Source organism: Drosophila takahashii, chromosome 3R (assembly GCF_030179915.1).
Source record: "Drosophila takahashii strain IR98-3 E-12201 chromosome 3R, DtakHiC1v2, whole genome shotgun sequence".
Lineage (NCBI taxonomy): Eukaryota > Metazoa > Arthropoda > Insecta > Diptera > Drosophilidae > Drosophila > Drosophila takahashii.
The window spans coordinates 33,799,850-33,827,460 of record NC_091681.1 but is presented as its reverse complement, the minus strand read 5'-3'; the positions used below and the strand labels follow the sequence as shown (position 1 = coordinate 33,827,460).

Below are 27,611 nucleotides of genomic sequence, written 5' to 3'. Positions count from 1 at the left end.
ATTCGCATTGTTCGCCCCTAACTTTGACATAGTTTATTGTCTCGGGGAATCGATAAATAGTATTGATTTCTACATGTGCCAACGGGCAGGACCTCAAGACACATCGCGCATACGCCCCGCTGTCAGAGGGATATTCCAAAACCAAAAAGCAGGCGGTGCATGTTATCCTTATGCCTTTGAAAGCCACCCTCCTGCGGGAATGTGTTTACACTCACTAGGGTGTAATTGGTTTGCTCAGCGGGGCGAACCGAATTATTGTTAATAAGCAAATAAATTGTCCACCAGGTACTCGCTGATGGGTTCAAAGAACTTTACTTTGCTGGCATGTACTTGCATACATTTATTATAATTATCTTCACTTTAACATACATTTTTTAGATAGTTGTGGTTTTTTTTTTGTGTTTACTAAAACTAGTTGCATGCATTTCTAGCTTAGACATTTAGACGAGGAAGCCAAAAACGAATATATGACACGAATATGGTTACAGAGTGACTCGATTTAAAATTCTAAATTAATATGCACATTAGTCTAAGTGGATTCTGCATTCGAGAGCAGATTACAAATGTATTTTGTGTGCAGATTATAAAATAAATCAACGACCCCTGGACAGTTTGGCCTGCCATCCTGTGGTGGGTGAATGATGCTGATGCTGCAAAGAGAAGAGATACAAAAAATAAGAATTATAAATATTTATGATCTAGTTGTCATAGTAAAAGTGTCAGTAGAAGTTGTGAAACGTTTGTCTTTCAGTCATAGTCACAAAAATCGGTCTCTTCCGAGCACAGGATACACGTTCTTGAATATTATTTGAATTGGTTAAGAAGTATTCTTCTAAAATTCGCATCTTGCATATATTTTGTGAAATAACCAATTGCCTGTTGATTTTAACGCATTCCAATGGACCGCGCTGTGGGCAATTTTGAGAACAAGTTTAAGTGTTTGGTAAAGGCGGAAGGCAAAGGAATGGCCCTGAAGCTGGTGGGATTCTACGCCGTCGGCTGGACCCTTCGCAAGTTGGTCAAGTGAATCTGTTCCATTTCCCCCGCTAGTTGGTCATCTGTTGCTTTGTTGTTTTCCCCTATCAAATTTCATGTACAAATAAATTGTGGTCTTACCTCAAAATCACATTTACGCAGCCATCGACTGGAGAACCCCCATTCTGCAAATTCAGTTTATCACTCTTATTGCACATTTGCAGCATGAAGGGATCAGGAAGGTCTGCTGCACCACGTCCAGTTCGCCTTCATTCTCAATGCTGGCCAGGGTCTGCTGCATATAGTGCTGCTTGCAGATCGGTTGATAATTATTCGGAAAGTTTTTGGCATATTCACAGGGTACTCCATCTCCGCTGAGGAAAAAATAAAGGATTAGCGAATTAATATTTGTTTTTTAATTTTAAAATTTCTGTTTTCTATATAGATGATGCCATCAACTTACTCGCACTCCTCGATCTGTATGCCCTGCTTGAACTCATCGTTATTCACGATCAACTGCCAGGTTTTGTCCGTCTTTTGTCCCTTTTTCGGATACATTAGCCGCCTGGTGCTCTTGCAGAGGAACTTCTCTTCCTTGTCATAATCCCCCACGCGGGAGCTCACGTCCGTGGGCAGAAAGTCGCTCACAAAGAACTTGGCGAACTTGTCCAGCTTGGCCTTCAACTTGGATAGGTCCGGATAGTCGTCCACTTCCGTGCAGAAGGTCTTGGACGAATCCTTGCTATTGCTGCAGGGCTCATTTGTCCCATTTACCAGGGATTGTTGCGACCGATTAGCGACTAGGGGGGAATCGGGAAAGACAAAGGCTAAAATTAGGCAAGCGCCGAAGGCAGTTGGCCAGTGAGTATGGGATCGATTTAGTTGTTAGTTGTAAAGCTGTGTGTTAAGGTGTTATGACAAATGCTGGATTCTTTGATAAAATAAATGTCATAACGCCTTAAGAGTATCGAATGTGACTGAAAATCGAGCTTATCTTATATATATATAGAGGGTACTACTTACAGTCCATTGGGCGGCGAGGGGGATGATTAGCCTGATCCGATTGCACCTCGGTGTTCGACTCCTGCAAAGAGACGAACGTATCGTTAAAGACCAGATTCAGCTTGCCGTCCGGGGAGCGCTGCACTTTGAAGTATTGATCTGGCTGGCTCAGGCTGTGATACTGATTGTAATGGCGGTTCGGGGATTGATTTTGATTCGGTCTCTGATTCTGATTCTGATTCTGGGGCAAATGCGGATCGCCCCGCTTGGTGGGTATGGGCATGAAGGGTGCACTGTCCGCGGTCGTTGTCTGTACGGGTGAAATTAGCTCGTGTTAGTCTTTAACCCAAAATTGGCATCAAAAAAAGCACAAAGACAACACAAACCAACAACATAGATCGAATGAGCAATGAAATGGGGATGCAATATAGGATGATATAGGGGTATGGATATAAAAGAAAGCAGCGCAAATTCGCCTTTGAAGCTGTGAATCATTTTAATCTAGAGCTACAACCAGATTGATATTGCCATAAATATTAATTATAACATTTTGCTTGATTATAAATTTTAAAAATCCCGGTTCACAAAAAACATTCACATCAAAGGCGAATTTTAAAAAGATCTATGCACTTGCCACGTGCATGATACACTTACATTAAAAAGGACAACTCCTGTTTCATTGGTTACTGTAAAAAGCTCTCTGATGACACCATCATAATCCTTGGCCTCGTACTGTAGCAAAAATGGCGAAATAAAAAAGACAAGACTTTAGTCTCGATTCAGAAATTATGACCACACAGACACAGAAATTGGTTTTGGGATATTTTGGTTTTTGGGATACGGAGACTAGGGGGTCTGTTTTGTTTTTTGGGACTCTGCCTGGAACTCTGTTCTCACACCTGGGAATGTTTACATCCGGCTCCCTGCGTGGATGCCAATAGGGCATTATAGTCTCTCTCTGCTTTCGCTGCCTTCAACTCGGCCTCTTGTCGCTTCAATATTTCGATATTGATATAAACTATCTGAAAGATACAGGTGAGAGTGGATTGTTTGCGGTTCATCAACATTGCCAAGACAACGGAGTATATATTCGTGGGTCGGTGTTTGTTTCGTTTGTATTTCCCTCTCGCTTCATAGTCGGCACTACATTTGCGTATTTGAAAAGTTTGAACAGCTGTTTTCCGGGCAGGCGCAGTTTTTCTCTCGCCATCGATTCTAAAGTGGCGTTGAGTTAGGACCCAAACCTCAAGATAATAACAGCTAAGCTCTACGAATTTTAATGGATAATACCCGTTGATCTGTGCAGGCGCAGATTTTCTCTTGCCATCAGTTCTAAGCCCAAACCTCAAGATAACACCATATCTGAATGAATAATGGCCGCTGATTTGAGGCGACAGTTGCCCAAATAATTTCAAGACTTTTCAAGTTAATTTGGGGCGGATTGGATTTGATTTACTTATCAGCAGAAGAATGAAAGAAAAGAACGAATTATAAAATACAATGAATAATAACCAAGTATTTCTTAAAGTTACGAAATATGAAGCTAATAAAAACAAGAATGCTTGAAAAGTCTTCAACTTTATCAACGCACACAAAAACAAAAAATTTAAAAATAAATCTGCAGTTGTATAACACATCTCTGATAATGTCTCTAATCTCAGCAAACTGCCACTCAGAAATGTTTTTATTATATTTCGTTCTTTAAAGCCCGGGTTTCTTAAGTCTTAGAACGAACTTACCCAAATCAAAAATGGGTCTGGCCGATAAAAAACCCGATCTTAGGAGCCACCCCACATAAACTTGATTGCCTGAGAACTTTTGCGATTTCTCGGAAATGTTTTTTCCCAAGCTTGACAGACAGTTAGCAATCAACCTTTTTTTAAACGCGTTCATCAGCGCTTTTGGTTTGAGGCAACTGTTGGCAAACATTGGATAATTTTTCCATCACAGTTTAAGGTTTTCCATGAACCCATTGGAACTTAGCCAGATCTCAAAAACGATCTTTGAAACCGGTTCGGAGTGTTTGGAATTCGCGGAAAACCTGGAAGACAAAGTGGCAGGCGCTTTTCAAACGGATTTTCTAATATTCTATGTCATTATTGCGATTTAATTGATTTTCTCACAGAGATGATCATCCCTTTTGTCGGCAGTTAATTACCTCGAAAGTCGTGTGCAGAATGTCTGGCATTATTGATGTCAATTAATATTATTGCAATGCCTATAATGTGCATTTATAATATACAGAATGAAAATTGCACATAACTTGCAGTTGGCAATGCGAACAGGTTTTCTAGAATCTCACTAAATATGAACTTGAAAATGCCCTTCGGCTTATGGAAATGCTAACTAACATCTACGGAAAAATCTTAACTCAGAGCGGAGATGAAATTTATTAGAGTAAAGCCCATAGCCCGAAACATATTGCAATGAGATGAGAGTTATGTTAAGCAGAAGTTAAGATAACACGAAAACAACAGAAATTAAGTCGAACTTTCATAACTGGAACAAGCACCTGTCTCATAAAAAATCAAGTTTAAGGTAACGGTTGAAGCGAAATATGATTTTTTTTTACTTAAGGACACTTTGACTTTATATCAGGTTTTTCTTATTTTTTGGGACTAAGAAAAAATACTAATTTCATCATTCACTTTTAGCAAATTTAAGGAAAAAATTAGAGATATGAAAGTTCGACTGTTGTGAAATTTTGAAAAGATTGCTTACCGCTGTAAATAAGGAGATGAGTAGCACCAGGACTTTGAGCAGCGCTATCCACATAGGTGTCATCATCATCATCTTGATGTTAATCAGGTGGTGGGTATATAATTAGAAATATTCTATTGACGGCGACCGTCTGCGTCGGGGATTATAATACAGCAGGAGATCGGCGTATCGGTGGCGGCTTATACCGATTTTCTTATTGCTACAACTTTGTTTCTATTTCGCCGTGTTTTTACTGTTGTTATTGTTGATCTGTGTTTTTTTATGGCGCTTTGCGTATATAAAAAATAAACAAACTGGCACGACTAAATGTTAATGCCGGGCTTTTATATTGGTTAGCCGTTTGTTACTGTTGCCGTAGTTGTCGTCGGTGGGTATGTATTTATTTATTTATAAATATTTTGTGCGGTGGCTCTTTTTGTGATATGTTGGCTATTCCGTTTTGTTTGTTTCCTTTGCACGTTTGCGAGACACAGACAGACACTTCAATTAGTCGGTTTGCTTTTCACTTTAGTTTCGCTCTCGCCGCTTTGGTGGGGAACCGTTTTTGATGAAAGCCCTTGATTTTGATTCCGTTTATAATAGTACAATGGAGGAGGTTTGTGGCTTATCCAAGTTGGTAATCCCGAGATCTCTTGGTCTTTGGAACTTTTCGGTTCTGTGGACCGGCTTTGAGTGACACGAAAATCGCGAGCCGCTTGCGCTTTTATGGAACCTAAAACCATCTGCCACCGGAGTGATCTTAAGTTTTACAGAGACGCGCGCTGGGATTTTCCGGTCGGATCGCAGAGTTTCACCATATCTCCCGGGGGAGATCCAGAGGAATTAACTAAAATCCAATTTCTGTTTCGATTTCTCGCGATCGAGAACACACGACAGCGAGAGCGCACGTCTGGGAGGCAACTGAAAAGTGGAACCCAGGGGCCCCAAGAGCCCGACTCTTCGAGCTCCCCAAACAATTGACAAGTGCAGCTTTAACCGAAGCTCGCGAGTGTGCGAGCGGGAGAGGGCGCTGAGAGAGTGGGCGATAAGGGGGCAGGGAGGGGGGTTCGGCTCGAGATGGAGAGAGACTGCCGTCGGTCGAGGGAACGGGACGAACGAAGAAGCGGTAGCGGATTTTATCACAGCTGACTTGCCTGGTCCGCTGCGCCACTAATTGCGCCTGCTTGTCCACAAACTTTAGCAGCCTGAATCATCTCACACTGGAAGAAAAAGTTGAAATATTGAAATTGAGTGAACTACTTGGTAATGCAGATAATATTTTAATTATTTGAAATAAAAAAGCTGAAATAAAGTATACAATTAATAAAAAATACACAAATTATTGCATTGTTAAGAGAAATTTTCTTGTCCATCCATAAAATTTAAAGTAGACTTTAAGCTCTGAATACCAAAACACTTCACGGCCCATTTTAAATTTAATATTCGCACGAGAAAACTAAATATAAAAAATTTGTTCACAATACATAAAAATTGTATAATCTTTATACACCAAAGAAATAATATAAAAAAGTAATATTGATAAAACCAAACACAATTTTTAATGTTTCAAATTTAATTTTTTATCGAACTTCAAAAAAAAAGTTATGTACCCTAAAAGTCGCCTTCCATCGGAATCAACAAAATTGACTAAGTTGTGTGCAATTTCTGTTTAAACACATCAAAAAGAAAATCCTATTTTTTACGACATTTTTTGACTTTTGACAAGCACAAAATGAGATTTTGTTATCAATAAATTTAAAATAATCTTTTAATGTACATATAAATTAAAAATATTGCGTTAGGAATTTTAAAACGGAAGCAGACGCCAAATCGCTCTCAGTTTTAATTTTAGAGTTATTTTAGGTCTTTAAAAAGTTTGAGCAACCACACAACAATGTTTTAGATGCTTAGCTGCCAGCTGCCAGCTTTTCAAACCAACCTTATCAGTGGTTCCGCTGCAAATACATAGGTCATACATATGTATGATAGTGCACTTAGTGCTCGATTTGTTTGAATGAATTATTACTATAAATAAAAAATATATTCAAGCTTCCTCTCAATTGAAATTTTCTTTATGAATTGTTCTTATCTGTGCATTTGTTTATTCAAAATGAGATTAGGGAATAATAGTTTTTTGTTGTTTGATAATTAAATTATTTATATAGAACTGTACGATTTAATTTTTTCTTTGCTTCATTTTAAGAATTGTGCTTAAACAAATATTTCCCATTTAAATACATAGCAATGCAATTTAAAGACATACACACAATTTTTTTAGCTAAGATCCGTTGTGTTTTAAGTGGTGAAGTGGATTTAAAAAAATTTTTGAATAACTTTTCCGAACCACAAAATCTTTGAAAAAGGTTTTAAATCAAATTCATCATCACTACCTACTTTTTTAGGGTTAAACCCACCACTTGTAGAGCTTCTTTCAGTCGGCCAAGTCGGGCTTTTGCCGGCTAACACCTGTGCGGCTGAAAGTAAAAGTGAAGCCGGGCTTCAAAGCTCCGCGTCAAAGCTTTATGAGCCCTCCTGCTCTCGGCACCACTACTACTAGTAATCCATCTAATACATTTGATATGCCGAACGGGTGCCGCACACGTCAGTTCCGTCGGCGCACGCGTCATGGGAGACACAGATCGAGATCGAAATCGCTTAAATTAGCCAACAAGTCTCCGCCTTGAAGCGTGCTAAAGAGACGATTGGGAAAGACGGTGACTCAATGGGTATTTCCGAGAACCCCGGACAAAAAACCGCAGCTTGAAATCGCACACTGCAAATATTTGCCATGTAACCGGCATCTGACGCAGTCGTTCTCCCATGCAATGAATGAATATTTTTTGTTAAGCACTTATGGACAAAACTGGATGTCGTTTGCCCCAGAAAACCTTGAACTTATCTTAACAATATGTTCGGACTTGGCCATATCTACACATATTGCCCCCTAGGCTTTTATTAGCAGATGACTGATATATAGCGATTTCGCAGAATTTACAGTTTTATCATTGATTCATAAGAAATTCTTTTTATTAAAAAATAAATACGAGAACGTAATAAAAATGCAATAAAGGGGAAAAGTAGCATGTAAGTAGGCATACGTGTTTGCAATCTTAACTATTTCATCAAGCATTTATTAAACTTTTTTGTGCTTAAGAAATATCAATTCTATAAAATCATGATTACTATTTGCTTCTAAGAAATCAATTAATTGCATGGCAATGCATTACTTTGTAATATCATATTATTGCGCAATGTTTATAAGAAACTTATGGCATACTTTGGGGCTTAAAAAAATTTACGTGCATATTTGTAGGCCTCTTTATAAAATGTATACGAAAAAATATCTTAGGTACTCGTAAATTTCGGCTCATAAATATTTTTTACAACTTTTTTATGTCTTAATTTGTACTCTGCACTATTTTACTGCAAAAACAATTAAAACTCTATTTAGCATAGCTTGAATTACGTAAGTAGCTAATTTTAACTTAACCGCTTAAATTCCATCTTATTAGTAAACATTGAGTCAGGCGTTCACCAATGAAACCTGTCGAGTTAAAGTAAGTGATTTATTGGAAAAGGTCAAGACTTTTCACAATGTGCTGCAATAGTTATTATGTGGGCAACTTTGTAAAACTTGTAAAAACAAGCTGTTAATTGCGTCTAGTCCTAAAGTACTTCCTCTTTTAAATATACCCTAAGCCCCGATTTAAGGTAATTGTCCTATGTTGCGTGTCTGTCTTAACTTTTCTAACATTAGCTACCTAAGAGATCCAAAAATCAGCGCAAACTAAAATGCCATTAATTACTTCGAGGTGCCAAAAGAAAAATGCGTGTGCGCAAAGTAAATGAGCTGCCATTTTCCTAACGACTTGAACTAATTAACCTAATAGTTATTAATCGCCCGGGAAATAGCTTCATTCCGATAGATGTGGCACCTTGGTGATCCAGCCTCATGGAGGATTGGCCAATCGAGCGAGGATGGCCCAAAAGTCAGGGCAAGTCAAGCGGGCAAAACTGAACTAAACTCCCGGGTCAAGTTAATGTGAAAATGGTGAAATACGCTTAATGACAGCTTGCTCATGCATGTGTGTCCGAGCTGGAATCGCGGTGTGTGTCCGAATGTCCGACTGAATAAATAATGAAATTGCATTGCACATTCAATAAAATATTTTCAAACGGGGCACAATTAAAGCGGCACGGCACCTGAGAAAAATGTGGACGTACCACTTTGCAAAATGCAATTTCAGCCATGACAGCAAAAAGCACACGAAATGCGTCTCGCCTCGAAAATAAACATTCGAAACAGGCAACCAGGACGAGATCGCGGCAGCAGCTGTTGCTCAATTTGTCGGCCGAATCGATTGCATCATAGCCATAATCTCAGCTGTATATTTTTTGGTTAGTTTGGGAGGTAGTGTGAAAAATGGAGATGCCCCTTGCTGAAGTGCTAGGCAAATATCGGTCCCAAAGCCAGGCAGGCTTTCACTTTTTCCTGGCCAGCTGGCTTGGCTTTGCGTTCCATATCCATTTCTGCCCATACAATGCACCAAATTGAATTATGCCATGCACTTTCCTCTCGAACTAGACACACACACAAAAATAAAAATAAAATATAATAGAAATCGGCCAAAAACGAGTTCATTTCCGATATGGATTGCAGATATGTATTTTTGTCGCCGGCACAGCGAAACTTTTGCAGTTTGAATTTTTTGAAGTTGAAGTTCATTGCGCAACTAACGAGCAACGGCAGCAGGAAGTCGAGGAAGTGGAGTGGACTCTTTGGTGGCTGTTTGCAGTTCGATGTTCGGGTTCGGTTTCGGGTATTTTCTAGCATTTCCCAATGCGCAGCGGCCTGTTATCGCACTTTACGTTACACTCTGAAAACTTTTCCCAACACATTTTCACAGTACACTTATTTATTTTTGCCTGCCCGCTCTGGCAATTGCCCCACGTCAATTAACAAAAAAAAGAGCCGAGAAAAACCCATGAAAAGTGAGTGAAAAATTAAAAGCACATGTGTGTTTTTGGCCTCGGACTTTGGCTGGATGATGATATAAAAAGATAGAAAAAAACCCGAACGCCATAATGGCAGGAAGTGGCACTCGGGAGCCAGGCGCTTAATAAATTTATTTATGCGGGTCCACAGGACACGAATTCCTGTGACAGTAATGAATTTATTTTAATTGTTGACTTATTGCATTCCCGTGTTATCTCATCACTTCTTTCATCTGCCATTTGCCAGTTGACGATATAAATTGTATGTTAAACCCAATGAGTTACTTCCTTCCTGTTCAAATTTGACCGGTTGTCGTTCGTTCGTTCGATAGATTTTCTTTTTTATCGCTGCGGTGGCGTATACGCAATATATTGGGTGCGGGCCATGATTTAAGCTGAATTGGATTCACTTTCTGTGCATTCAACTTGAACTGAATGGCCACATTGTCGGTTCAGCGGAAATTTAACTTAACCGCAAATTATTTCCCCAGCAAAGAAACATTTATAGCTCCCGGCTCCCCTGTTTAAGTTGACAACCCAATAAACAGTGGGCAAAATATATAAACAATATTAAGAAAAACAATTGCGTGAGGGATAATGTGAATGGCGGAATTTCCACGAATTGCGAATGGCCTTCAGAGCTTTTGCAGTGCTCAAGACCAAACAAAGTACTTCTTGCTTAAGCGTTAAAAAATATTTGAAGATTAATTAATGAGTATTTGTTAATTAGAGACTAATAATATTAAATAGTATATAAATTCCATGTTAAAGATATACTAATTTATTTCTTTTTGGAATTCATTAAATCTAAATCTAAATCTCGATTACCATTATTGTCTTATACGTTTTCAAATTAAAACTTTACATAACAAATTATTCTGTCAATAATTATTATAATTTATGCAAACCTTTTCCTCTATCGTAGGGTATTACCACTCGAAACCCTTTACTGCAGCTACCGCCCCCAATCGCAATTATCTTGTCCCATTAGTATATATTCGCTGGCTATTACATGAGTCGGGGATTTTCTTCTTATTTTCATTTTCATTATTTTGCCGCTGTTTGCATTGCATTGCCTCGTCTTGTCTCGTCTTGTTTTCCTTTTGCTGTTTAACAAATTTACAGTTTGTTAACTACGAGTGCTTAAGTATTATGTTTGGGCCAAGTTTTCTTCATGTTCATTTCGCGTTTTGCATTTATGCAGTTGCAGTTGCGATTTGCAGTTGCAACTTCAGTTGGCAGTTGCAGTTGGTCGGTTTGGGCCCATTTCACTTTCGGTTAGATAACCGCTGGCCAGCGAGAGGTGGTACAAATGGCGAATCGGGGGATTTGCCTACATAGGACTTGCCCATTTGGCCCAACTTTGTCATCGGAGAATTAACTGTCTCACCAACCATTGTTCGCCCCGGCATTGTTAGCCTTAATTGTTTGGCGCGCTTACAAATGAACCGCTTCTGACATAGTGACAGTGAACTGTAGCCGAGAGGAGGGCCTAAAAGTTGACTTGCACCCATTTGTCGCAACATTAGATAATGGCCTGCCCTCGAGTTCGCATTGTGTTGTTATTTTGGGACTCGGTTTTGGAGTCTGCAGTTGAAGGCTTTGATCGGTGGGCAACGTGCTTGGGTTCAAGGTTGTTGCTCTCAATTTAGCCAGAAGTTAGGGATCATGTTTACTTCAGGTCAAGAATATGAAACGCTCATCAAGGGTTTTTATTATTATTTAATTATTTTGGCATTACATCTATTAAAATCCTTGTTAATATTGCTTCCCTTATTTTCCTGTCGGTCTTGAATTTGGAAAATATTTTTTTTACCTAAAAAAGTTTTTGAAATATAATGTGATGATAATTAAATGAAAAACCAACCTTCAAAATTGTGTAATTTTAATTGCAAAATCTTTTATAATTTATTTCTGATAAAAAGTTTTTTTTTTAATTTCTTAACCAAGAATTAAATAGGTGTTTTGGATGGCTTATTCGTTCGTTAGAATAAATATATATTATTTTACAATTTGGCATTTAAAAGCTTAGAATAATACCCAACCCAAATCTTGTCCTTGCTTCACTTCTTTCGACGCCGACTTTTCCATTAGCGATCACTCCATTTCAAGTTCGTTGCCTCAGTCTTTTGATTGGGCCATGTCAGAAAACGAAGTCAACGGTGCTGTTTTTTTTCTGAGCAGTCGAACACGTTTATGCCACCGAACTTAATGAGCCGCATTGCAGTTTTCGGATTGCCACATGTGGCCCGCTGTCGATGATGCCGATGCCACTCGAAACGCATTGAACCCCAGACACTCGTTTATGGCCAAGAGGCTGTCATGAAAATGCCGACATTTGCTGCCGAAAAAAATATAAAATAAATTGTAGCACAAAAAGAGCAGGAAAGAGAGGGCAACACTCTTAACCCCGCGACTAAGAGCGGGGCCAAAAAGACCCCAAAAAGCGCTCAAAATGCACCGCTGCCTCGGCTCTCCGGTGATTTCTTTAAATAAGCCGAGCCAAGTGATTTTCGAGCACAGTTCGAGCGCAGACGTTGCCGAGATACAAGCCGCAGCTGAAAATCCCCACAGAGATCGGGCGAATCGTCATCGAATCGGTGAAAGAAAGTGGAGAGTGAAATTTGTGTGTGTTCGCTCCAAACCGCTGAGACGAATGCCGATGACAAAACAAACGTGAAGCGAAACGGTTCGAAATCGAAACTGAAAACGAAAAAGTCGAAAAAGTGCGGCGGCCACCAAGTGCCAATTGCAAGTGGCCAAGTGAAGAAAGTTGGTGTGAAGAGGAGACAAACAAAAATCAAATAAAACCCGAGGACGTCATCGGTAAAAGTGAATTTTGATCTTGATTAGCCGCCCAGCTAATCCAAGGCCCAATTTAAGCTAATCCCACGAAAAGCACAGCTGCTCGAAATGAAGGTAAGTCAAAGGATACCGCAGTGAAAGTTGATTCGAATACTGGACTAATTTGAGCGTACTTATCATGGAAAAACTCCTTACCACCCCGCTCGACATAGCTCGACATATATCTCGTTTATGCAATTTCTTTTGGCAAACAAGTTCAAGTGCAAGGCATTCTGCAGCAAAACCCGTTTTATGTTGGCCACACATCGCTGACTCTATTAGCTAAGCTGCGTGATGTCTATCGCATAGGTGACTTATAGAGATGCTTTTCAAGTTACGCAACCCCAATGGATAACCCAAAAATCCCAATCGATGCTTCAGTGCACTCGAAAACCTGGGCTCATCATGAAGACCTTCATTCGCTCGGAACCCTATTATGTCATGAGTCGCAAGAAGCGATGACCATTTGACCGAGTGTGAAGGTAAATGTCGTGCATAATTATTATGTCAGACCTGCTGGCTTCTACTCATCACCAGGTTGCTTTCGAAAATCGCTAAGAAATTTGAATAGGGCCCAGGTGAAGCTATGGCAAACGGAAAACGCAGAAGACGAGGCAGCTGGGGCACACGTAGAGACATTAAACTAGTCCGTAAACTGAACCTACCGCAATTTAGCAGTCGAAGTTGAGGTAGTTAGTAATATATATACCTCGACAAAAAAATATATTATAACAATGTAGGCATTCTGCTCACTGATCTTTAGGCAATAATATTTAGTATGATAATTGCTTGTGAACACGGAAAAAGAGAGCGAGAGTGTGCGAGAGCCACAAAGCCGGCAAATACAACACTTTCACTCTCAGACCAGACAAAATATTGGCCATCACAATGAGCCAACAAAAAAAGGAAACAACAAACAGTGTCGACCACCTAACAATAAAAAAAAACCAATCAAAGAGAAGAGCGACGGGGATGAGAAAATGGCTTTGGCAAATATTGGCCAATAGTTCAATATGCCAAACGAATTCAAGCGAATTTCGCGCACAAATTGCATTCCGTTAATTACCCAGTTGAACCATAAATAATAATAGTTTTCGGCGGCAATTAACTTTCAATTATTTTTATTATTTTCTGCCACTGTTTGTTTTTGCTTATGCAATCCGCAAAACGAAGAACAATATTTGTGTTGATTAATTAGTGCATTTGTATGCAGATTGCAATTGGGCAATTTTTTGGGCCCAGGGCCAAGGCAATTTATGCATTGTATAAGAAATCATAAAATATATTTGGCCAGTCATAATTGAGGTTGCGCCATCGCGGGGAGAAAGGCTACCAATTTAATTAATATTTTTCGAGGCGGTTCCACTTTAACCCAAATAAAAATAAAAAACTAATTTAAAACGCATTTGTCAAAAATATCAATAACGCTTATTGAACATTCCCCAACCAAATTCGATTCAACTTCAAGCTAATATTTCGCATTATTTCGGAGTAAGTGGATTGCAGTAATCGGTGAAGAAAAATAAGGCCAACAAATGTTTCCTATCATTTCAGATAAACGTAACTCAATTTAAACAGTTTATGATTGTTTAATAGAAGGAAATGGTTGTCTATCACGAACATTTATGGCGTTAATCAAAATCGTGGAAGAAAGATATTATATATTTAATGGGATTTTTCAATGGTAGGCTCATGGAAACCACTTTTGTTAAGAAAATTGAATTAAAGCTTCATAAGAAAAATTTTATAATTATTTAATTTGTACTTTTTGCTACCACTTTTTTTATGTGCTTGCTGAAAAACTCTTTTTACTTATGTAATTTTGTTGATATCTTTCTGTAGTTAGAAAGTAATTCAGTATTTAAAAGGAAATTAGCTTACAATAATATTTAAAGAGAAGAACCAACTATTAAATGTGCACTATCACCTGTAATATATTTCCACATAAATTTCAATTAGGTCCCAATTAAGCCCCAAAATTAAACCGTTTCCTTGAAACATTAGCCTGGATATCAATTAGCATATTGACAGTTTGATGGAGCATGAAACCGCCTCGGACGCCGCAAGTCAAAACAGAGACTTAGCCCCCTTTTGACCAAATTGAGTATGACCATTATCCCCCCACTCGACCCCTTTCAATTAGCCAAGTTCGCTCAACTGCAAAACCGAGTAATAAGGGGGTAAGGATGGGGGGTTGGGGCTTCAGTGGGTTTGCATATCTGCCGAGCGAGGATTACGAGTTACATTTGTATCGGCGGTAAGTGGCAGATTATGATTGCACATGGTGTGCGTGTGTGTGCGACAGTTGACAAATGAGTGCACAGATGTGGCAACCAGGTAAAAAAGTAACAAAAAAGCAATGGTGGTGCAACCACCGCAGCCACACGTTTCGGCAATTGAATTTTCCTTGCTGTCTATGGCCATTGTTGCGGCTGTCACGTAAAATTCGTATAGATTCATAAAAGTATTGCGCAATTTAGTTTTGTCAGTTTTGTTCGGTCTTTTAAATTGGGTGATCCATTTTTGCATATTTTTGAATAGATATTTAATGAATATTTTCAAACCTAGGTCTTCAGACTGAGTCTGCTGCTGGTGGCCGCCCTGCCTCTCATGTGCCACGCCCTTCCCGCCACCGACAAATCACTCTCGCTGGAGGACACAGACCTGGACAATGAACCAGGTGAGAGTGTGAAGGAATCCCAGGTCCAAAAGCGCTCCGGCAGCTTCGACTATGTGGCCCATTTGAAATCCGGCCTGCTGTCCGGAATTGGCCAGGCCTCCGCCTCAATCGCCTCCGGCAGTTCCGGCGGAAGCAGCGGGGGCGGGGACAGCTACAAGTCCCACGAGATCGTTGTCCATGTAAGTTGAGAGCCACATTTTCACGACCTGATTTTGCAGATGCAGGCTTTGAGCCATTTTCTTTGTAATAAATTTCAAATTATTGAGTTTATTATTTAATTTATATATCAAACCTTTCAAGCCGCAGCAACTTTAACCTAAATTTAGCAATTATATAATATAGTTAATGTACCTCCAAAGTTAAAAAAAATGGTTTTAAAAGTTAATAAACATTCACCATTAACTCCAAATCAATGGTCCATTTTTAAAATTTAGGAAAAATTCTTCTGTTTATTAAAGATTAAAGAAATTGTGTTATATAGAGAGGAACAAGTTTTAGAAATCTGGTCATGAAAATGTTTTATCAAATCTTCTTCCCGTGAAACCCGCTAATCTTTCCTCAATTTCCAGGGCAACTCGGTGGACTACGACCCGTGGTCGTTCAAGAAGTCCGTGCTGAACACCATCTTCCAGGCGGTCAAGGCCATCACCGGCGGGGTGACCGCACTCAAGGGTCAGCTGATCAAGGGCAGCGGCTACGCGTTGAGTGCGGGCGGCAATCTTGTGGCCGCCGGCGGAGACAAGGTCACCGATGTGGGCAAGTCGATCATCAACTCGGCGCACATTAACTCGCACACCTACGCCACTAGTCACTCCTCCGGCGGCGGCGGCGGTCTCTTCGCCAAGCTGACCTCCTTGTCGGGCGCCTCCTCGGGCGGCAGCAGCGGTCACAAGACCGTCTCCGCACCAGGACCCGTCCTGCATCACGAGAGTAAGTACACGCAGAGAAAATATACAGTACTCAGTAATTAAATCGAAGATAATTGGGCAATTACAAAATATTAAAATTAGGGAGAAGTTACAAAAGTTGATGCGATGATAAGCATCTCTTAATCCATAAAATACTAATATTATGCAAATTTAAAAAAACCCATTAAAAAATCTAGATCAAGTTTAACTAATGCAGTTGCTCTGAGTCAAAATTTAGCGATACATATCTAATTTCTCTTCCAAAAGAAATGTTTGCGATTTTAAATAAATCAAGCCGTTTAATTTTGTACAGATTTTGGACGCATATTTACAAACTCCTCCTAGTGCAACGGCCATTCATTTCCAATGAAATTGGACTAGGTCGCGAAACAATTATTTTTATCACAATTCATATATTGACCATTGTCCAGTGGGCCGTGAAATCAAAACATATTGTCTTTCGCTTACGTAATTCAGTTGCTGAACTAGATGCATGACAATTAAGCCGCCTAATAACCAACACAGCCGCACCTGGCCAAAACGGAAGAGGCAACTCCCGGCTACCAGCTCCGATTTGGCTGCAGATCCAATGGCCAAATCGGAGCATGGAGCGTGCAATGAACCTGGCCGGCAACTTTCGTTTTCGCCAGCAACCCGTTTCCGTCGGCTTCTCTGCGTCTGCGTTCCATTTTGGCTACAATGTCTCCGCATTTGTCTCGTTGCAGCCATCACCACGTACGAGATACCCACGGGCCACGCCAGCTACGGTCCCCCCTCGAAGCCGCCCTCGTACAGCAGCGCCACCCACCAGTACCTTCCGCCGGTGGGCGGGGCCAGCTACAGCGGCGGAGCGCCCTTCAGCGTCAGCCACCCGGCGGCCTTCGAGTCGCCGCCCAGCAATTACCTGCCATCGGCCTATGGACAAGATGGTGCGTAGATGGTTACCGGGTCTGGTATAGAACTTTTGGGCTCTGGTTTTATGTAAATAATCTCCACTGTACATACTCTGCTTTACTTTACTAACAAAGGTTTATTCAAAAATATTAGTAAATGTGTAATATATTGTACAGATAAATGTGTAAATATTATACGATAATCCTTAAAATTATTGGAGTCTCCACCTTCTATTTAAATAAGTATTTCAATTATAAATATTTAATTTAATTATAATTTTTAACTCAATTTTAAATATTAGGAACATATTTTCTGGCCTATTATTTTCTTATTTCTATAATAATTAAATTACCCACATAAAAATCTAAAAATCAGGATATAAGCAAACAAAAATGTATCTGTTTTTGATTTCACATATATTTTTGTTTAAAAAATAATTACTCTCCCTTTTTTCACACATAAAATCAATCTACGTCAGTGAATATTTCAAATGTAAATATGTTATTTAAAAACCTCCACAAGAGCATCCTCAAGATGACAATGACAGGCGTTGGCTTGTCTCATCAGCTTGCAGTCGCTAATCACTCAGCTTTATTTGCATACCCAACTGTCCCAACCCTCCCCCTTACCATCCACCGCCCTTTTTTTTGCGGCCCTCATCTTATTTCCGCACGTAGAAAACAACGAGAAGAAAGTGAAAGCCTCCATCATCAGTTGCTCATAATTCCATGAAGACGAGGCACAAATCCCAGAGAGACATTGTAAATACTGTCAATATCAACACTACCAGTCGAAATCTCTCCATGTCTGAATATTATATCGTATGGGTTGGGGCTCCATTGGAACTTGTTCCATTGACACATTTCCTAGACTAAGTTTATTCGATTTTTTAACACATTGCGCAAGCGACCATTAATCGATTCATTGTACATAAAGGCATCTGAACATGTTTTAATAAATTATCACGTCATACATATTGTATATCCGTTAACAACGAATAGTGCTTAAGTGAATTGTACAGAGATATTAATGGAGCCATTTGCAGTGGCCACATGTCGCATACTTGATAAAAGTGCGCATACGTATTTAGTCAGTGGCCCATTAAAGAGTCTAGCGAAAGGCCTTCAATGAAACGACTCTCTTCATTCAGCTAACCAAAACTAAAACCGGAATTCATCTGTGATCATCATGAAAATCATCCTGAAGGCAGCCAAAAAATGTACAAAATGTGTAAAGTAAACCAAATCATTTTGTATAAAATATAAGCTAAACTTATCTAACACAAAAAGCACACTAAGCAGAGAAAAATATATTCCTGACACAATTATATATTCTTATTATATAATATTAAAAACTAAGCAATACATTTTTCTCTGTGCAACCACAACACTCTTACATAAACAGACAAAACCAAGTGTAAATACCCAAACATAAAAACGCAAATATTTAATTTGGTAAATCTAATGAAAGCTCACTCATTGCATACACACCTCGACAACAACAACTGCAACCACTACATCACAACAAACAACCACATACACCCAACCACCCACTCAAAAAACAACAACCACAACAAACGGCAGCGACCAGTGCAAATAGCAATGACTTTAACATCTACGGACGCCACACCAAACTGTCGGATGAGGAAGCTCGAAAGGCGGCTCTGCAGCTTCAGGAGATCCTCAGCTTGCTGCCCAATGGAAAAACCGAGTATACTGCCTCGAAAACGGTGGCTTTGGATACGAATTTACCCACGGGAACGGGTTTGGAGCAGGCGGAGGTTTATAATAGCTATGGGATACCACTACCCAATAATCTGGGCACCTTGGAGTCCCTTTCGCACACGGAATCCATAACTGCTGCTTACAATCCGGCTTCAAAGAATCCAGCGGATGTCTACCACCAAATGGCCAAGCGACCATCCGCCGAGGAACTCTACATTCAAAAGCATCCCAATGAGGGCTACGACTATCCACCACCGAGTGCAGCTGCACCACCGCCGCCGGCTGCTGGGGATTACCGGGTGGAGAACTACCATGCCAGCAAGAGTAACGCTCTCAAGGATCTGACGCCCATTATAGCCGCCTTGGAGGTGGCCAAACGGAAGGGTAACAGTCATGGCAGTGGACCTGTGTACTCCATCGAGAAGCAGGTGCACAAGCAGTCGCCGCACTTCCAATATCTACCACCAGTGGTGCAAAAGTCCAAGTATATTTACTCTGCACCACCGACATCGCACCACCAAGGTCACAGCGGTGGTTACAAGGTGCGCCGCCAGGTGGCGCCGGGCGGCAAGAAACGCATATTCCGGCCGCAGGACTACGAGATACAGGATCCACTGATGTTCAACCGCCTGCTGGAGGTGTAAAACGGGAGAGATCGCCTGTGGTCCTTAGCTTATAGTCCTCTAAGTCATGTCCAGCATTTTTAACTATAACTTATTTATGTTATCTCGTTATCGCAATCGTTAATCGTAATTAATTATTATTTATTGAGCTTCCCAGACAAAAAGGTTGGCAATAAAGCGAGCCCCTGAAATTGCATCCAAATATTAAAGCACAGCATGCTAAAAGAAAGTTTCCCAGCACCACCATCCTTATCAACCACTATATCTTCTCGCACAACCCACTTTCCTGCGATGTTTGCACCACTCTAAATAGAATCGGGAACCCTTTTCTCACCTCTCACCGATCTCTTTGCAGTCTACCATCAGTAGAGGACGATGAAGAAGCTGTGGACCACGCCCACTGTTCGTTTACAGCACTGTCCATCTCCACGTATCCTAGAGTTAGTCAAACCGTTCCTGCCTATTCCGAATCTATCTGCTGTCACTCCCTCTCATTCTTTACTTACATTTCCGATCCGATGAACTGCAGTTTGCATTGATTGAACTTCCCCATCTTAAGTTTAAGTATTTAAATTAAATAAATCGTTGAATACAAACTGCCTGTTTTTACTGAATAGGTGGGATGGGATTAAACAAAACTTAAGCCTATAAGTATGCTTTACAAAGTCGTAAAACTCATGTAAAGTTAATGTAAAACAAGTAGTAAAATATTGCAGCCTTACAATAACAAAATAATAATAATTTAAATAATTTAAGTAATAATTAAAAAAATATTACAGTTTAAACAGTTCCAGAATACCAAACAACCTTTAAAAGTTAATGTAAAACAAGTAGTAAAATATTGCAGCATTACGAACATTTTTGTTTTAATTTTCCAAAATACTAAGCAACTTTCAAAAGTAAAATTAAGTATTAGTTAATTTTTAAACTCTTTTAACGAACTCTTTAAATTTGTTTAAGCCGGAAAGTAGACCATAAAATATCTCTATCGAATCGCCAAGTTTACTCAAGCCCCTTGGTTAAATATCTAAAATATATATGGTAATAAAATCTCTTTACAAACTCTTTTAATTTATTAATAGGGAATTTTTATTATCGCTTAGAAAATCTCAGGGACAGGGCACACCTGTGCGTTTAGGACCTAAAGCAAGGAATCTCAGGGTTAATCAGGAGGATGGGGACTGCTGGGCGAACCACCTCTTCACCACCATCTTAGTAGTAGCCGAAGGTGATGTCGTGCAGTGGCTGGGCATTTCCCTGGGGCAAGGCGTAGTCCCGTGCCAACTGATCCAGCAATCCGGAGCCGCCACCACCACCGCTGCGGGACTGTGGCTGCGGCTGTGGCTGGTAGCTCGGCTGCTGCTGTTGGACAGGACGAGCGAGGGGCTGCTGGGCGTGGGACTGACCGAAGCCCACGGGTTCCAGCAGCGGACGTCCTCCGGAGGCGGGAGCCAGGAATCCCTGAGCCCGGGCGCTGCTGGGAGCTGGTGAGGCGGGGGGCAGGGCGTAAACGGGCCGGGAAATCCGCACATTCGAGGGTCCTTCGCCGAAGCTCTGGGACTGCGAGTAATCCGGTTCAGGACGAGCGGGACGCTGCAGTGGTGAATAGAGCACATCGGTGGTGCGCTGGGCGCCGGGAATCTGAAGTCTTGGCGGTGCCGGACCCACCGAAGCCTGCTGGTGGTGCTGCTGCGGCTGCGGCAGCGGCTGATGCTGTGGCTGCGGCTGGGGAGGTGGTGCATACTGCACCCGACGTTGTGGCTCCTCCTCCTCCTCGTACTGCACATATTGCGGCTGTGGCTGCGGCTGGGGCTGCGGGCGTGGCTGTGGGCGTGGCTGGGGACGCTGAATGCGCTAAGAAAATGTTAGTTATATCTAAACCTCTAATTGACTAAAGTTTCACTCCCAACTTACATAGGGTTTCTGAGGACGCTGCGGCACTGGCTCATCTGCGTAGTCCGGTTCCTCCTTGGCCGTCTCATCGACCAGTGTGGGTGGTGCCACTGTGATGCCCTCGCCGGAAGGTTGGAAACCGTACTTGTTGGCTCCGTACTCCACCACTCTCACCTTTCCGGTTTCGTCCACATAGCCGTACTTGCCCTTCACTTCGCCGGTGGCCAACTTGGTCTCGATTTTGAAGGAGCCGTCGGCACCCTCATAGCCATAAGTGTAGGAGCCATCTTCATTGTGCCTGAGAAAAAGATAGAAAAGTGGTAATATGATATATAAGTATTTTTGCAGATTATGAGGTATAAAAAATCATATTATTTAGTTTCTTAAAAAATAAATTTAAGAAAATATTCAACTTAATAAATAAACACTGGTACCCACTTATTGATCTGCTTGAGGATGGCCACTGGATCGGCCCGAGGAGCTTCGGCGCGGGCAGGAGCGGCATTTGCTCGCAGACGAATGGGAGCAGTCCTTGGTGTGTTCTCCTGGTAATCCTGATAGTCCTGTGACCTCACCATACTCACACCCACTATGAGGCAGCCGACAATTAACACGCGTTGCATCTGTAATGTAAACCGAAACCGTTTTAAAATTAATTATATTTGTAGAAACAGTAGGTAAATGTGAATAAATCTGCCTAGTGAAATGGCAACCGGTTAGCTAATTGCAGCCTGTCTACCAAAAAGGTTGCGATTTCCACCTCTGCCGCCTCTCTGGCCAACGGAACACCTTGACAGTGCATCGGTGGCTGAGTGCTGCCAAGAATGCCAGACGGCGACGATGTCTACAAAAGTCTTAAGTCAGGCTGCCTTTCACTTTTCCGCCGGCCAATGACACCCTCAATGCCAAGCAGGAACCGATAGCCCGGATTCAGTTACACACACTCAAAAAAAAACATTATACTAATAAATATATGGAACAATATAATCTTTAAAGACTAAAATAGTTTTGCAAATATTTTAAAGAAATAATAAATAAAAGCAAATCGAATTTATCACTAAGCTAAGAACTTCTTAAGAACTAAATGTTATTTAACAGTTAAGAGAAATTAATTTAAGTCATTGTCGCTTTTGGAAAGAAGTGAAAGGAAAGGAGTAAATGGCCCTATATTTCAGTGAAAATTATACTGGTTCAAATCTACATTAAACAAAGTTAACTTTCACTCAATAAAAAAAATCATTCAGATCTAACATATGGAATACGTTACAAATTTTCTAATTAATTTATATAAACCATTCAAAATTAAAGGGTATGTGTTTTTTTCCCAAGTGCAGCATCCGCAGTGCAGTTGCATAAAGGCCGAGCCCAGCTGTAAACCCAATCCCAGTGACACGCGATATGGCAGCTCAGCTGGATGGGCCTGGATGCGATTAATTGAATGCCCAGCAGACCCGTGGTGATGGCGTGGAGAAATGCTGCCGGGAACAAAAAGATGCAGCAGGGGTAATGCCAATTATCGTTGGCCAGCCCCGTTGGACTCCCACACAGCGCACACATCGCAGCTGCAATTGGGTAATCCGGCAGCAAATTCGGGGGAGAAAAAAAACCCAAAAGAGGCAGGCACACAAACAAATTATGTATGGGAAGCTGGGAAAAAGTTCCCACACTTGCCGAAATGTGTTGCAAGTATGCGACTGCAACTGCAACTGCGGCAGCGATCAGATGCATTCGCGGCATGCAAATGCCAAAGAAATTTGCGGGAAATTACTGAATCAAAGGGGGAAGCAGAGGTGACTTTTATAACTTAGGCATGGGACTATCCATGTTTGTGTAGGAATACAAATTTCGTTATTTCCCTTAATATTTGCATAAATTTTTATTAATTATAATATTAATTATTTATAATAAACCCATTATACCAGTTTCTAAAATGTCCATTAAACCTAAACCTGGCTAAGGTTTAAAAAGTCGTGACAACTAGAAGCTCAATATTTTGATGAATTTAAATATTGCATAACAATATATATGCTTTAAAATACTTTTTGAAATAAATAGTATATTTAAAGTATAATGTTTAAATAAATATATAATTTAGGGACGAGTTATTTCAGTATTTTAAGAAATATTTTTTCGGTAAGATTACTCAATTTGCATCATATTGAGGAGGTGTGGAAGTTCAGCCTTTCTACCAAAAAATGTTTTCCCTCGAAAATCCCTTTCGAATAAGAATTTTAAGTATCGTTCCTCTGTAAAAAAAAAAGCTGACTAGTTTCATTGTTTTGTGGAGGGAGGTATCAGCCAGCCTGACAACAAAGCAAACAAGCTGCGATTTCGATGGCCAGAATCGGAATCTGATTTATTTGGCTCTTACTCCTTTTTGGCATTTCGAACTATGGCTTTTTCTGGCCATTCCGTTTCGACCATTCCGCATGCCGAAACCTTTCACTATCTAGGCTCCAATGTGCCGCAGCCTTGGCGGTGGACAGGTGGACGGACAGGTAGTTAGATACAGGTACAGATACAGATACAGGTACGTATCTATATCTCTATACCTATAGCCAAAGCGATACATCCAGGCCACGACATGCTCGGGGGACCCAGTGGCACCGAAAACCAGCCAGAAAACTGACCAAAAAGCTGACTGCCGCGTGTGAACTGACCCAAAAGTTTGCCTTTGATATTTGAAGCGAGCTTGTTAGTGCAACGAGTGCTGATTGAAGTTCCTGCAACTACACTTTTTTCTTTATATTTTTCTCAAGAAGCTGCGTCGTTCATAAATTATGTCAAAATCCAGTTACCAAATTGGGTGCCAAGTGGAGTGGATAATGGTATTGGTGGACTGGATCGCTGGATCGGGGGAAAATGTCGCTTGTAGCCAACAAAGCTGAACAATTGCCATCGGGGCTGGGAGCAAATTAACGGTTCGCTCAATTTGCATAGCAAATTATGCGATATTTGCACAACATTCGCCGCAATGGGCGATGACGTAAGCTTTACAGATCACTGGTACCTCCCCTCCATAGATCATGGGATCCTGAAGTAATATAGTACACCCCCATTTGGCAGCCACGCATTTAGATTGTCGAACGACCTTTGGTATTTACCAAGCAACCCAACCAAATCAACCAACCACCCACCGAACGCCCACTCACATACCGCTTTCATGTTGTTGAATTTGAATTGTATCCGCTGATTGGCTTTTGTGGGGCCAGCTATTTCGAATCGATTAAACCCTGAATGCAATCGCAAAAGGCCTTCGCTGGCAACACCCAGCTGAATATCGAGAGTGTCGACAACAAAGACAACTGAGCACTTTCAATTTCAATTCCAATTCCAAATCGAAATCCCCTAATGAACCGGGTTGACTATCTCGGGCAAATCGGCCAAATCTTCGGACTTCGAGTTCGTTGAGGAGATCGCGTGGAGTATTATTAACTTGGGACCGACGGCAACTGAGCCGCCCAGGTTGTTGTATTTCGCTTTATATACCGATCGCGGAAAACCTTTTTACCTCTCCCATATAACGGACCAAAGACCCCACATTCCCCCATCCCGCAGCACCACTGAACCACCGAGCCACTGAACAACACCAACGAGCCGCAGCACCACAAAACTTCACCAACGAAAGGACGGAGAGCAAGCGTTTCTCTGGAGAAAAATATATCGAGAGATATTGAGATATAGAGAGAGAGGCTGCAGAGCTTGACCGAGCTTGAGACACAGACTTCACGGGAGTTCTCTCTGTGCTTTGGGGAGCTTTTCTTTGCCATAACCACAGGAATATCAAAGAATGGCTATATAAAAAGAAAATTAATATAATTGTAAGCTATTAATCAATAAATGTCTCTGAAACCCAAATATAATCTACAAGTTATAAATAAAGGGTTAAAAAGTAATATATTTATATATATTCTATATTTTTAATGATTTATTTATTTATTTATTTCGGTATGGGAAGGTCCCCAAAATCTATTAAATGCATAGAGAAAATTTTATTACAACCACTAAAAGAAATCTCTGTTTAAAGTTTTCCATAAAATATATACCAAACAATTTAAATGTTCCTTTCAAAAGCTTAAACTCCACTCAACTGCTTCCGAAAAAATTCCGTTTCGGTTGCCTCAGCAATTTCGAGTATTTCTCTGACCCAACAGCAATACGAATTAAATCACCCACTTGTTATCATTAAAAGCCAGGCAACAATTTAATAATAAATTTAACAAATTACTTTCGAATTCGGTTCGGTACTCTTACTCTAACCCCGACCTTCCATACACCATGGCAACTATTACAGACCCCCAGACCCATTGGGATGTGGCCATCCACATCAACGGACAATTAATCAAAACTGTGAAGCCCATAAATTGTAAAAAATGAAGCAAAGTCGTCAGGCCGTGTGGCTAATGAATGAACGAGCCAACAAAGTGAAGTGAAGTGTTGCGAATTTGGCCGGTAATCGCCAATCCTCCCAAAATGACCAGTTGGGAGGTCCCCTGGGACATGACCTTCAGGGCGCTTTTCTGTGATTTTTAACACACCCTAAATTTAAACGAAAGATTAGTCTATTAGTTAAACTCTTTAAGTAAGCCAGGTAAACTACTTTTAAAGTAATGTAGAAAACAAAGCCAAAACAAAGCCTGCAGCACTATTAATAAATCATTCAAAAACCTATTAAGACCCAAAAGACCGGCGGAGAAATATTCAAAGAATTTATTGCCATGTTTTTTGTCTCTGGTTCAACAGTGCGTATGCTTGACGTCAAAGAATGTTACCTTATGACGGAATCAGAACCAGGCAACGTGTCACTTTTGAGAGTGTTAGCCGCACTCCACGCCTTCGCATGTGCAGTTCTGCAGCCACTCGAAATGGCCTTGCAGTAGTCATTCCGTTGGAATTAATGACACACCACGAGTAGCACACCGTTACTGCTGAAAAAGACCGCATGGACAAGACAAGGCAGCAATGCAACCCGCAGCGGGATGTGGTGATAGTTCAGCTTAGTTCAGTTCAAAAACTGGTTAGCCACTGGACCACATATTAAACCAGGAAACCGTCAACGATTGTCTACCCCCCTTCGTTGTTTTTGTATGCCTCCTTCAAGTGACGCCCATGACGCAGGGCGATTTCCAGTCTTCAAGTGCGTGCGTTTGTTATTTAGCTTGTCTGCCTTCTTTCCCCTGAATACATCACATTAAAGACTAGTTTCTGTCCGGCTTTTGTCCGTGGGAAGCGGACTGGGGGGCAAATGGGCGTGCACCTGAACTTGCGAGCATGCGTAGACGCACTGGCATGATCAAGGTCGAAAGAGTTCGCAAAAAATATATCGGAAAATTACAATCGAATAAGGAATACTCTTAAAAAAATATGGAATGGAGAGAATATGCTTTACTTATAACTCAAACATTAAACCAGCTATTTAATTTACTTTACTTTACTCACTAAAATTAACAAATAATTTAAAATAGTTTATAATGTAAAATCTAACATAACTTAAATATTTTTTTCAGTCGTCATTATTGAAATTCATAATTTTAAAGTTTCTGCTGTAATTTTGCCACCTATTTTTTATTTTTTCCGCTTTCAAACGCTCCTTTTGACATTGTGACAAAAGTATTCAATTCAATACCTAGAAAGTGCCAAGGGAATCGGAGAATTGGAAAGGACTCGACTTATGGCACGCCAACGCATTTCTGAATGGCAACCATAACAATCTCATGCTTACGAATGTTTTGCCTCCTGAAAATGTAGTAAATGCAGCAGCTGTTTACAATTCAGCCATAACAAAGCAGACAATTTTTCAGGAAATTCTTGAGTCGTGCCAACGCCCAAGCAGCAGCAACAGCAGCAGACCAGTTTCGCAGTTTTGCTCTGCAAAATTATATAAATGCTGAAAATATACAAATAATTCCAAACTTGTAATGTGTGTTTGTGCATTGCTTTTTAAGAGGTGCAGTCTGGACTTGATTCTTCGTTGGCTGCTGCCAGCAAAACGTTTTACATTTTTGACTTGGCTAACTGGCATAGTGGTAAGAAAATATTTTTAAAGCTGAAAATGCGACTTAAAAAATGAAATATACCTTTTTTATAGTTTTAAAACCCTACTCGTAAAAAAAAAAATAACAAAAAAAATAAATAAAATTTTTTATTTTATTTAAAGATTAATTTCTATTAAAAAACTTGTTGTCATTTTTAGATAACTACTGATCGCATTTTTTTAATGTAACCTGTAAACCTTTAATAAATGATATCCATATCCAAATATATTTAAGCATAATCATCAAGATTTGATGCCTATTCAAAAATAGGTTTCCCATTTTTAAGAAACTGCAGATCACATTTTTTAATTAAATCAAAAAGTCTTTAATAAGTTTAA

General features: G+C 40.4%; 4 protein-coding genes across 16 annotated transcripts; 2 read left to right on the top strand and 2 right to left on the bottom strand.

The window, feature by feature from the left end:
* Positions 1 to 310: 310 nt before the first annotated feature.
* On the bottom strand, positions 311 to 5,610 carry spz (Spaetzle domain-containing protein). Of its 12 annotated transcripts, none has more exons than XM_017157548.3 (8): positions 4,699 to 5,610; positions 2,877 to 2,999; positions 2,632 to 2,709; positions 2,123 to 2,287; positions 1,999 to 2,059; positions 1,439 to 1,802; positions 1,117 to 1,349; positions 311 to 650 (listed from the first exon to the last, which is right to left on the bottom strand). In XM_017157548.3, the coding sequence occupies exons 1-7, from the start codon at positions 4,768 to 4,770 to the stop codon at positions 1,169 to 1,171; spliced, it is 1,044 nt and encodes a 347-aa protein (XP_017013037.2). In that variant the 5' UTR covers positions 4,771 to 5,610; the 3' UTR covers positions 311 to 650; positions 1,117 to 1,168. The 12 variants fall into 12 exon arrangements, with proteins under 12 accessions (XP_017013037.2, XP_070073284.1, XP_017012873.2 ...); XM_070217183.1 differs by having other exon boundaries at positions 1,439 to 1,775; XM_017157384.3 differs by having other exon boundaries at positions 1,999 to 2,287.
* Positions 726 to 1,128, top strand: LOC108068664 (uncharacterized). Its single transcript, XM_017158412.3, has one exon. The coding sequence runs from the start codon at positions 899 to 901 to the stop codon at positions 1,025 to 1,027; it is 129 nt and encodes a 42-aa protein (XP_017013901.2). The 5' UTR covers positions 726 to 898; the 3' UTR covers positions 1,028 to 1,128.
* Positions 5,611 to 12,206: 6,596 nt separating the features above from the next.
* LOC108068819 (uncharacterized) lies at positions 12,207 to 19,941 on the top strand. 2 transcript variants are annotated; one of them, XM_070217810.1, is made up of 5 exons: positions 12,207 to 12,591; positions 15,085 to 15,375; positions 15,766 to 16,126; positions 16,830 to 17,033; positions 19,701 to 19,941. In XM_070217810.1, the coding sequence occupies exons 1-5, from the start codon at positions 12,586 to 12,588 to the stop codon at positions 19,712 to 19,714; spliced, it is 876 nt and encodes a 291-aa protein (XP_070073911.1). In that variant the 5' UTR covers positions 12,207 to 12,585; the 3' UTR covers positions 19,715 to 19,941. The 2 variants fall into 2 exon arrangements, with proteins under 2 accessions (XP_070073911.1, XP_017014151.2); XM_017158662.3 differs by having other exon boundaries at positions 18,582 to 19,941.
* Positions 19,942 to 20,429: 488 nt separating this feature from the next.
* On the bottom strand, positions 20,430 to 24,689 carry Cpr97Ea (cuticular protein 97Ea). Its single transcript, XM_017148598.3, has 4 exons — positions 24,395 to 24,689; positions 21,677 to 21,861; positions 21,260 to 21,536; positions 20,430 to 21,199 (listed from the first exon to the last, which is right to left on the bottom strand). Exons 1-4 carry the CDS (start codon positions 24,401 to 24,403, stop codon positions 20,558 to 20,560), a joined length of 1,113 nt encoding a protein of 370 aa, XP_017004087.2. The 5' UTR covers positions 24,404 to 24,689; the 3' UTR covers positions 20,430 to 20,557.
* Between the last annotated feature and the right edge of the window lie 2,922 nt (positions 24,690 to 27,611).

Coding starts and splice junctions, on each gene's coding strand:
- LOC108068664 (XM_017158412.3), top strand. CDS start 899: ATGGACCGCGCTGTGGGCAATTTTGAGAACAAGTTTAAGTGTTTGGTA.
- spz (XM_017157384.3), bottom strand. CDS start 4,770: ATGATGATGATGACACCTATGTGGATAGCGCTGCTCAAAGTCCTGGTG. Junction 3,000..4,698: donor TCATCTCCTTATTTACAGCG/GTAAGCAATCTT, acceptor TGTATCTTTCAG/ATAGTTTATATCAATATCGA. Junction 2,710..2,876: donor CCGGATGTAAACATTCCCAG/GTGTGAGAACAG, acceptor TTTTTGCTACAG/TACGAGGCCAAGGATTATGA.
- LOC108068819 (XM_017158662.3), top strand. Junction 15,376..15,765: donor CCCACGAGATCGTTGTCCAT/GTAAGTTGAGAG, acceptor CTCAATTTCCAG/GGCAACTCGGTGGACTACGA. Junction 16,127..16,829: donor ACCCGTCCTGCATCACGAGA/GTAAGTACACGC, acceptor GTCTCGTTGCAG/CCATCACCACGTACGAGATA.
- Cpr97Ea (XM_017148598.3), bottom strand. Junction 21,537..21,676: donor ATCCTCAAGCAGATCAATAA/GTGGGTACCAGT, acceptor TCTTTTTCTCAG/GCACAATGAAGATGGCTCCT. Junction 21,200..21,259: donor AGCGTCCTCAGAAACCCTAT/GTAAGTTGGGAG, acceptor ACATTTTCTTAG/CGCATTCAGCGTCCCCAGCC.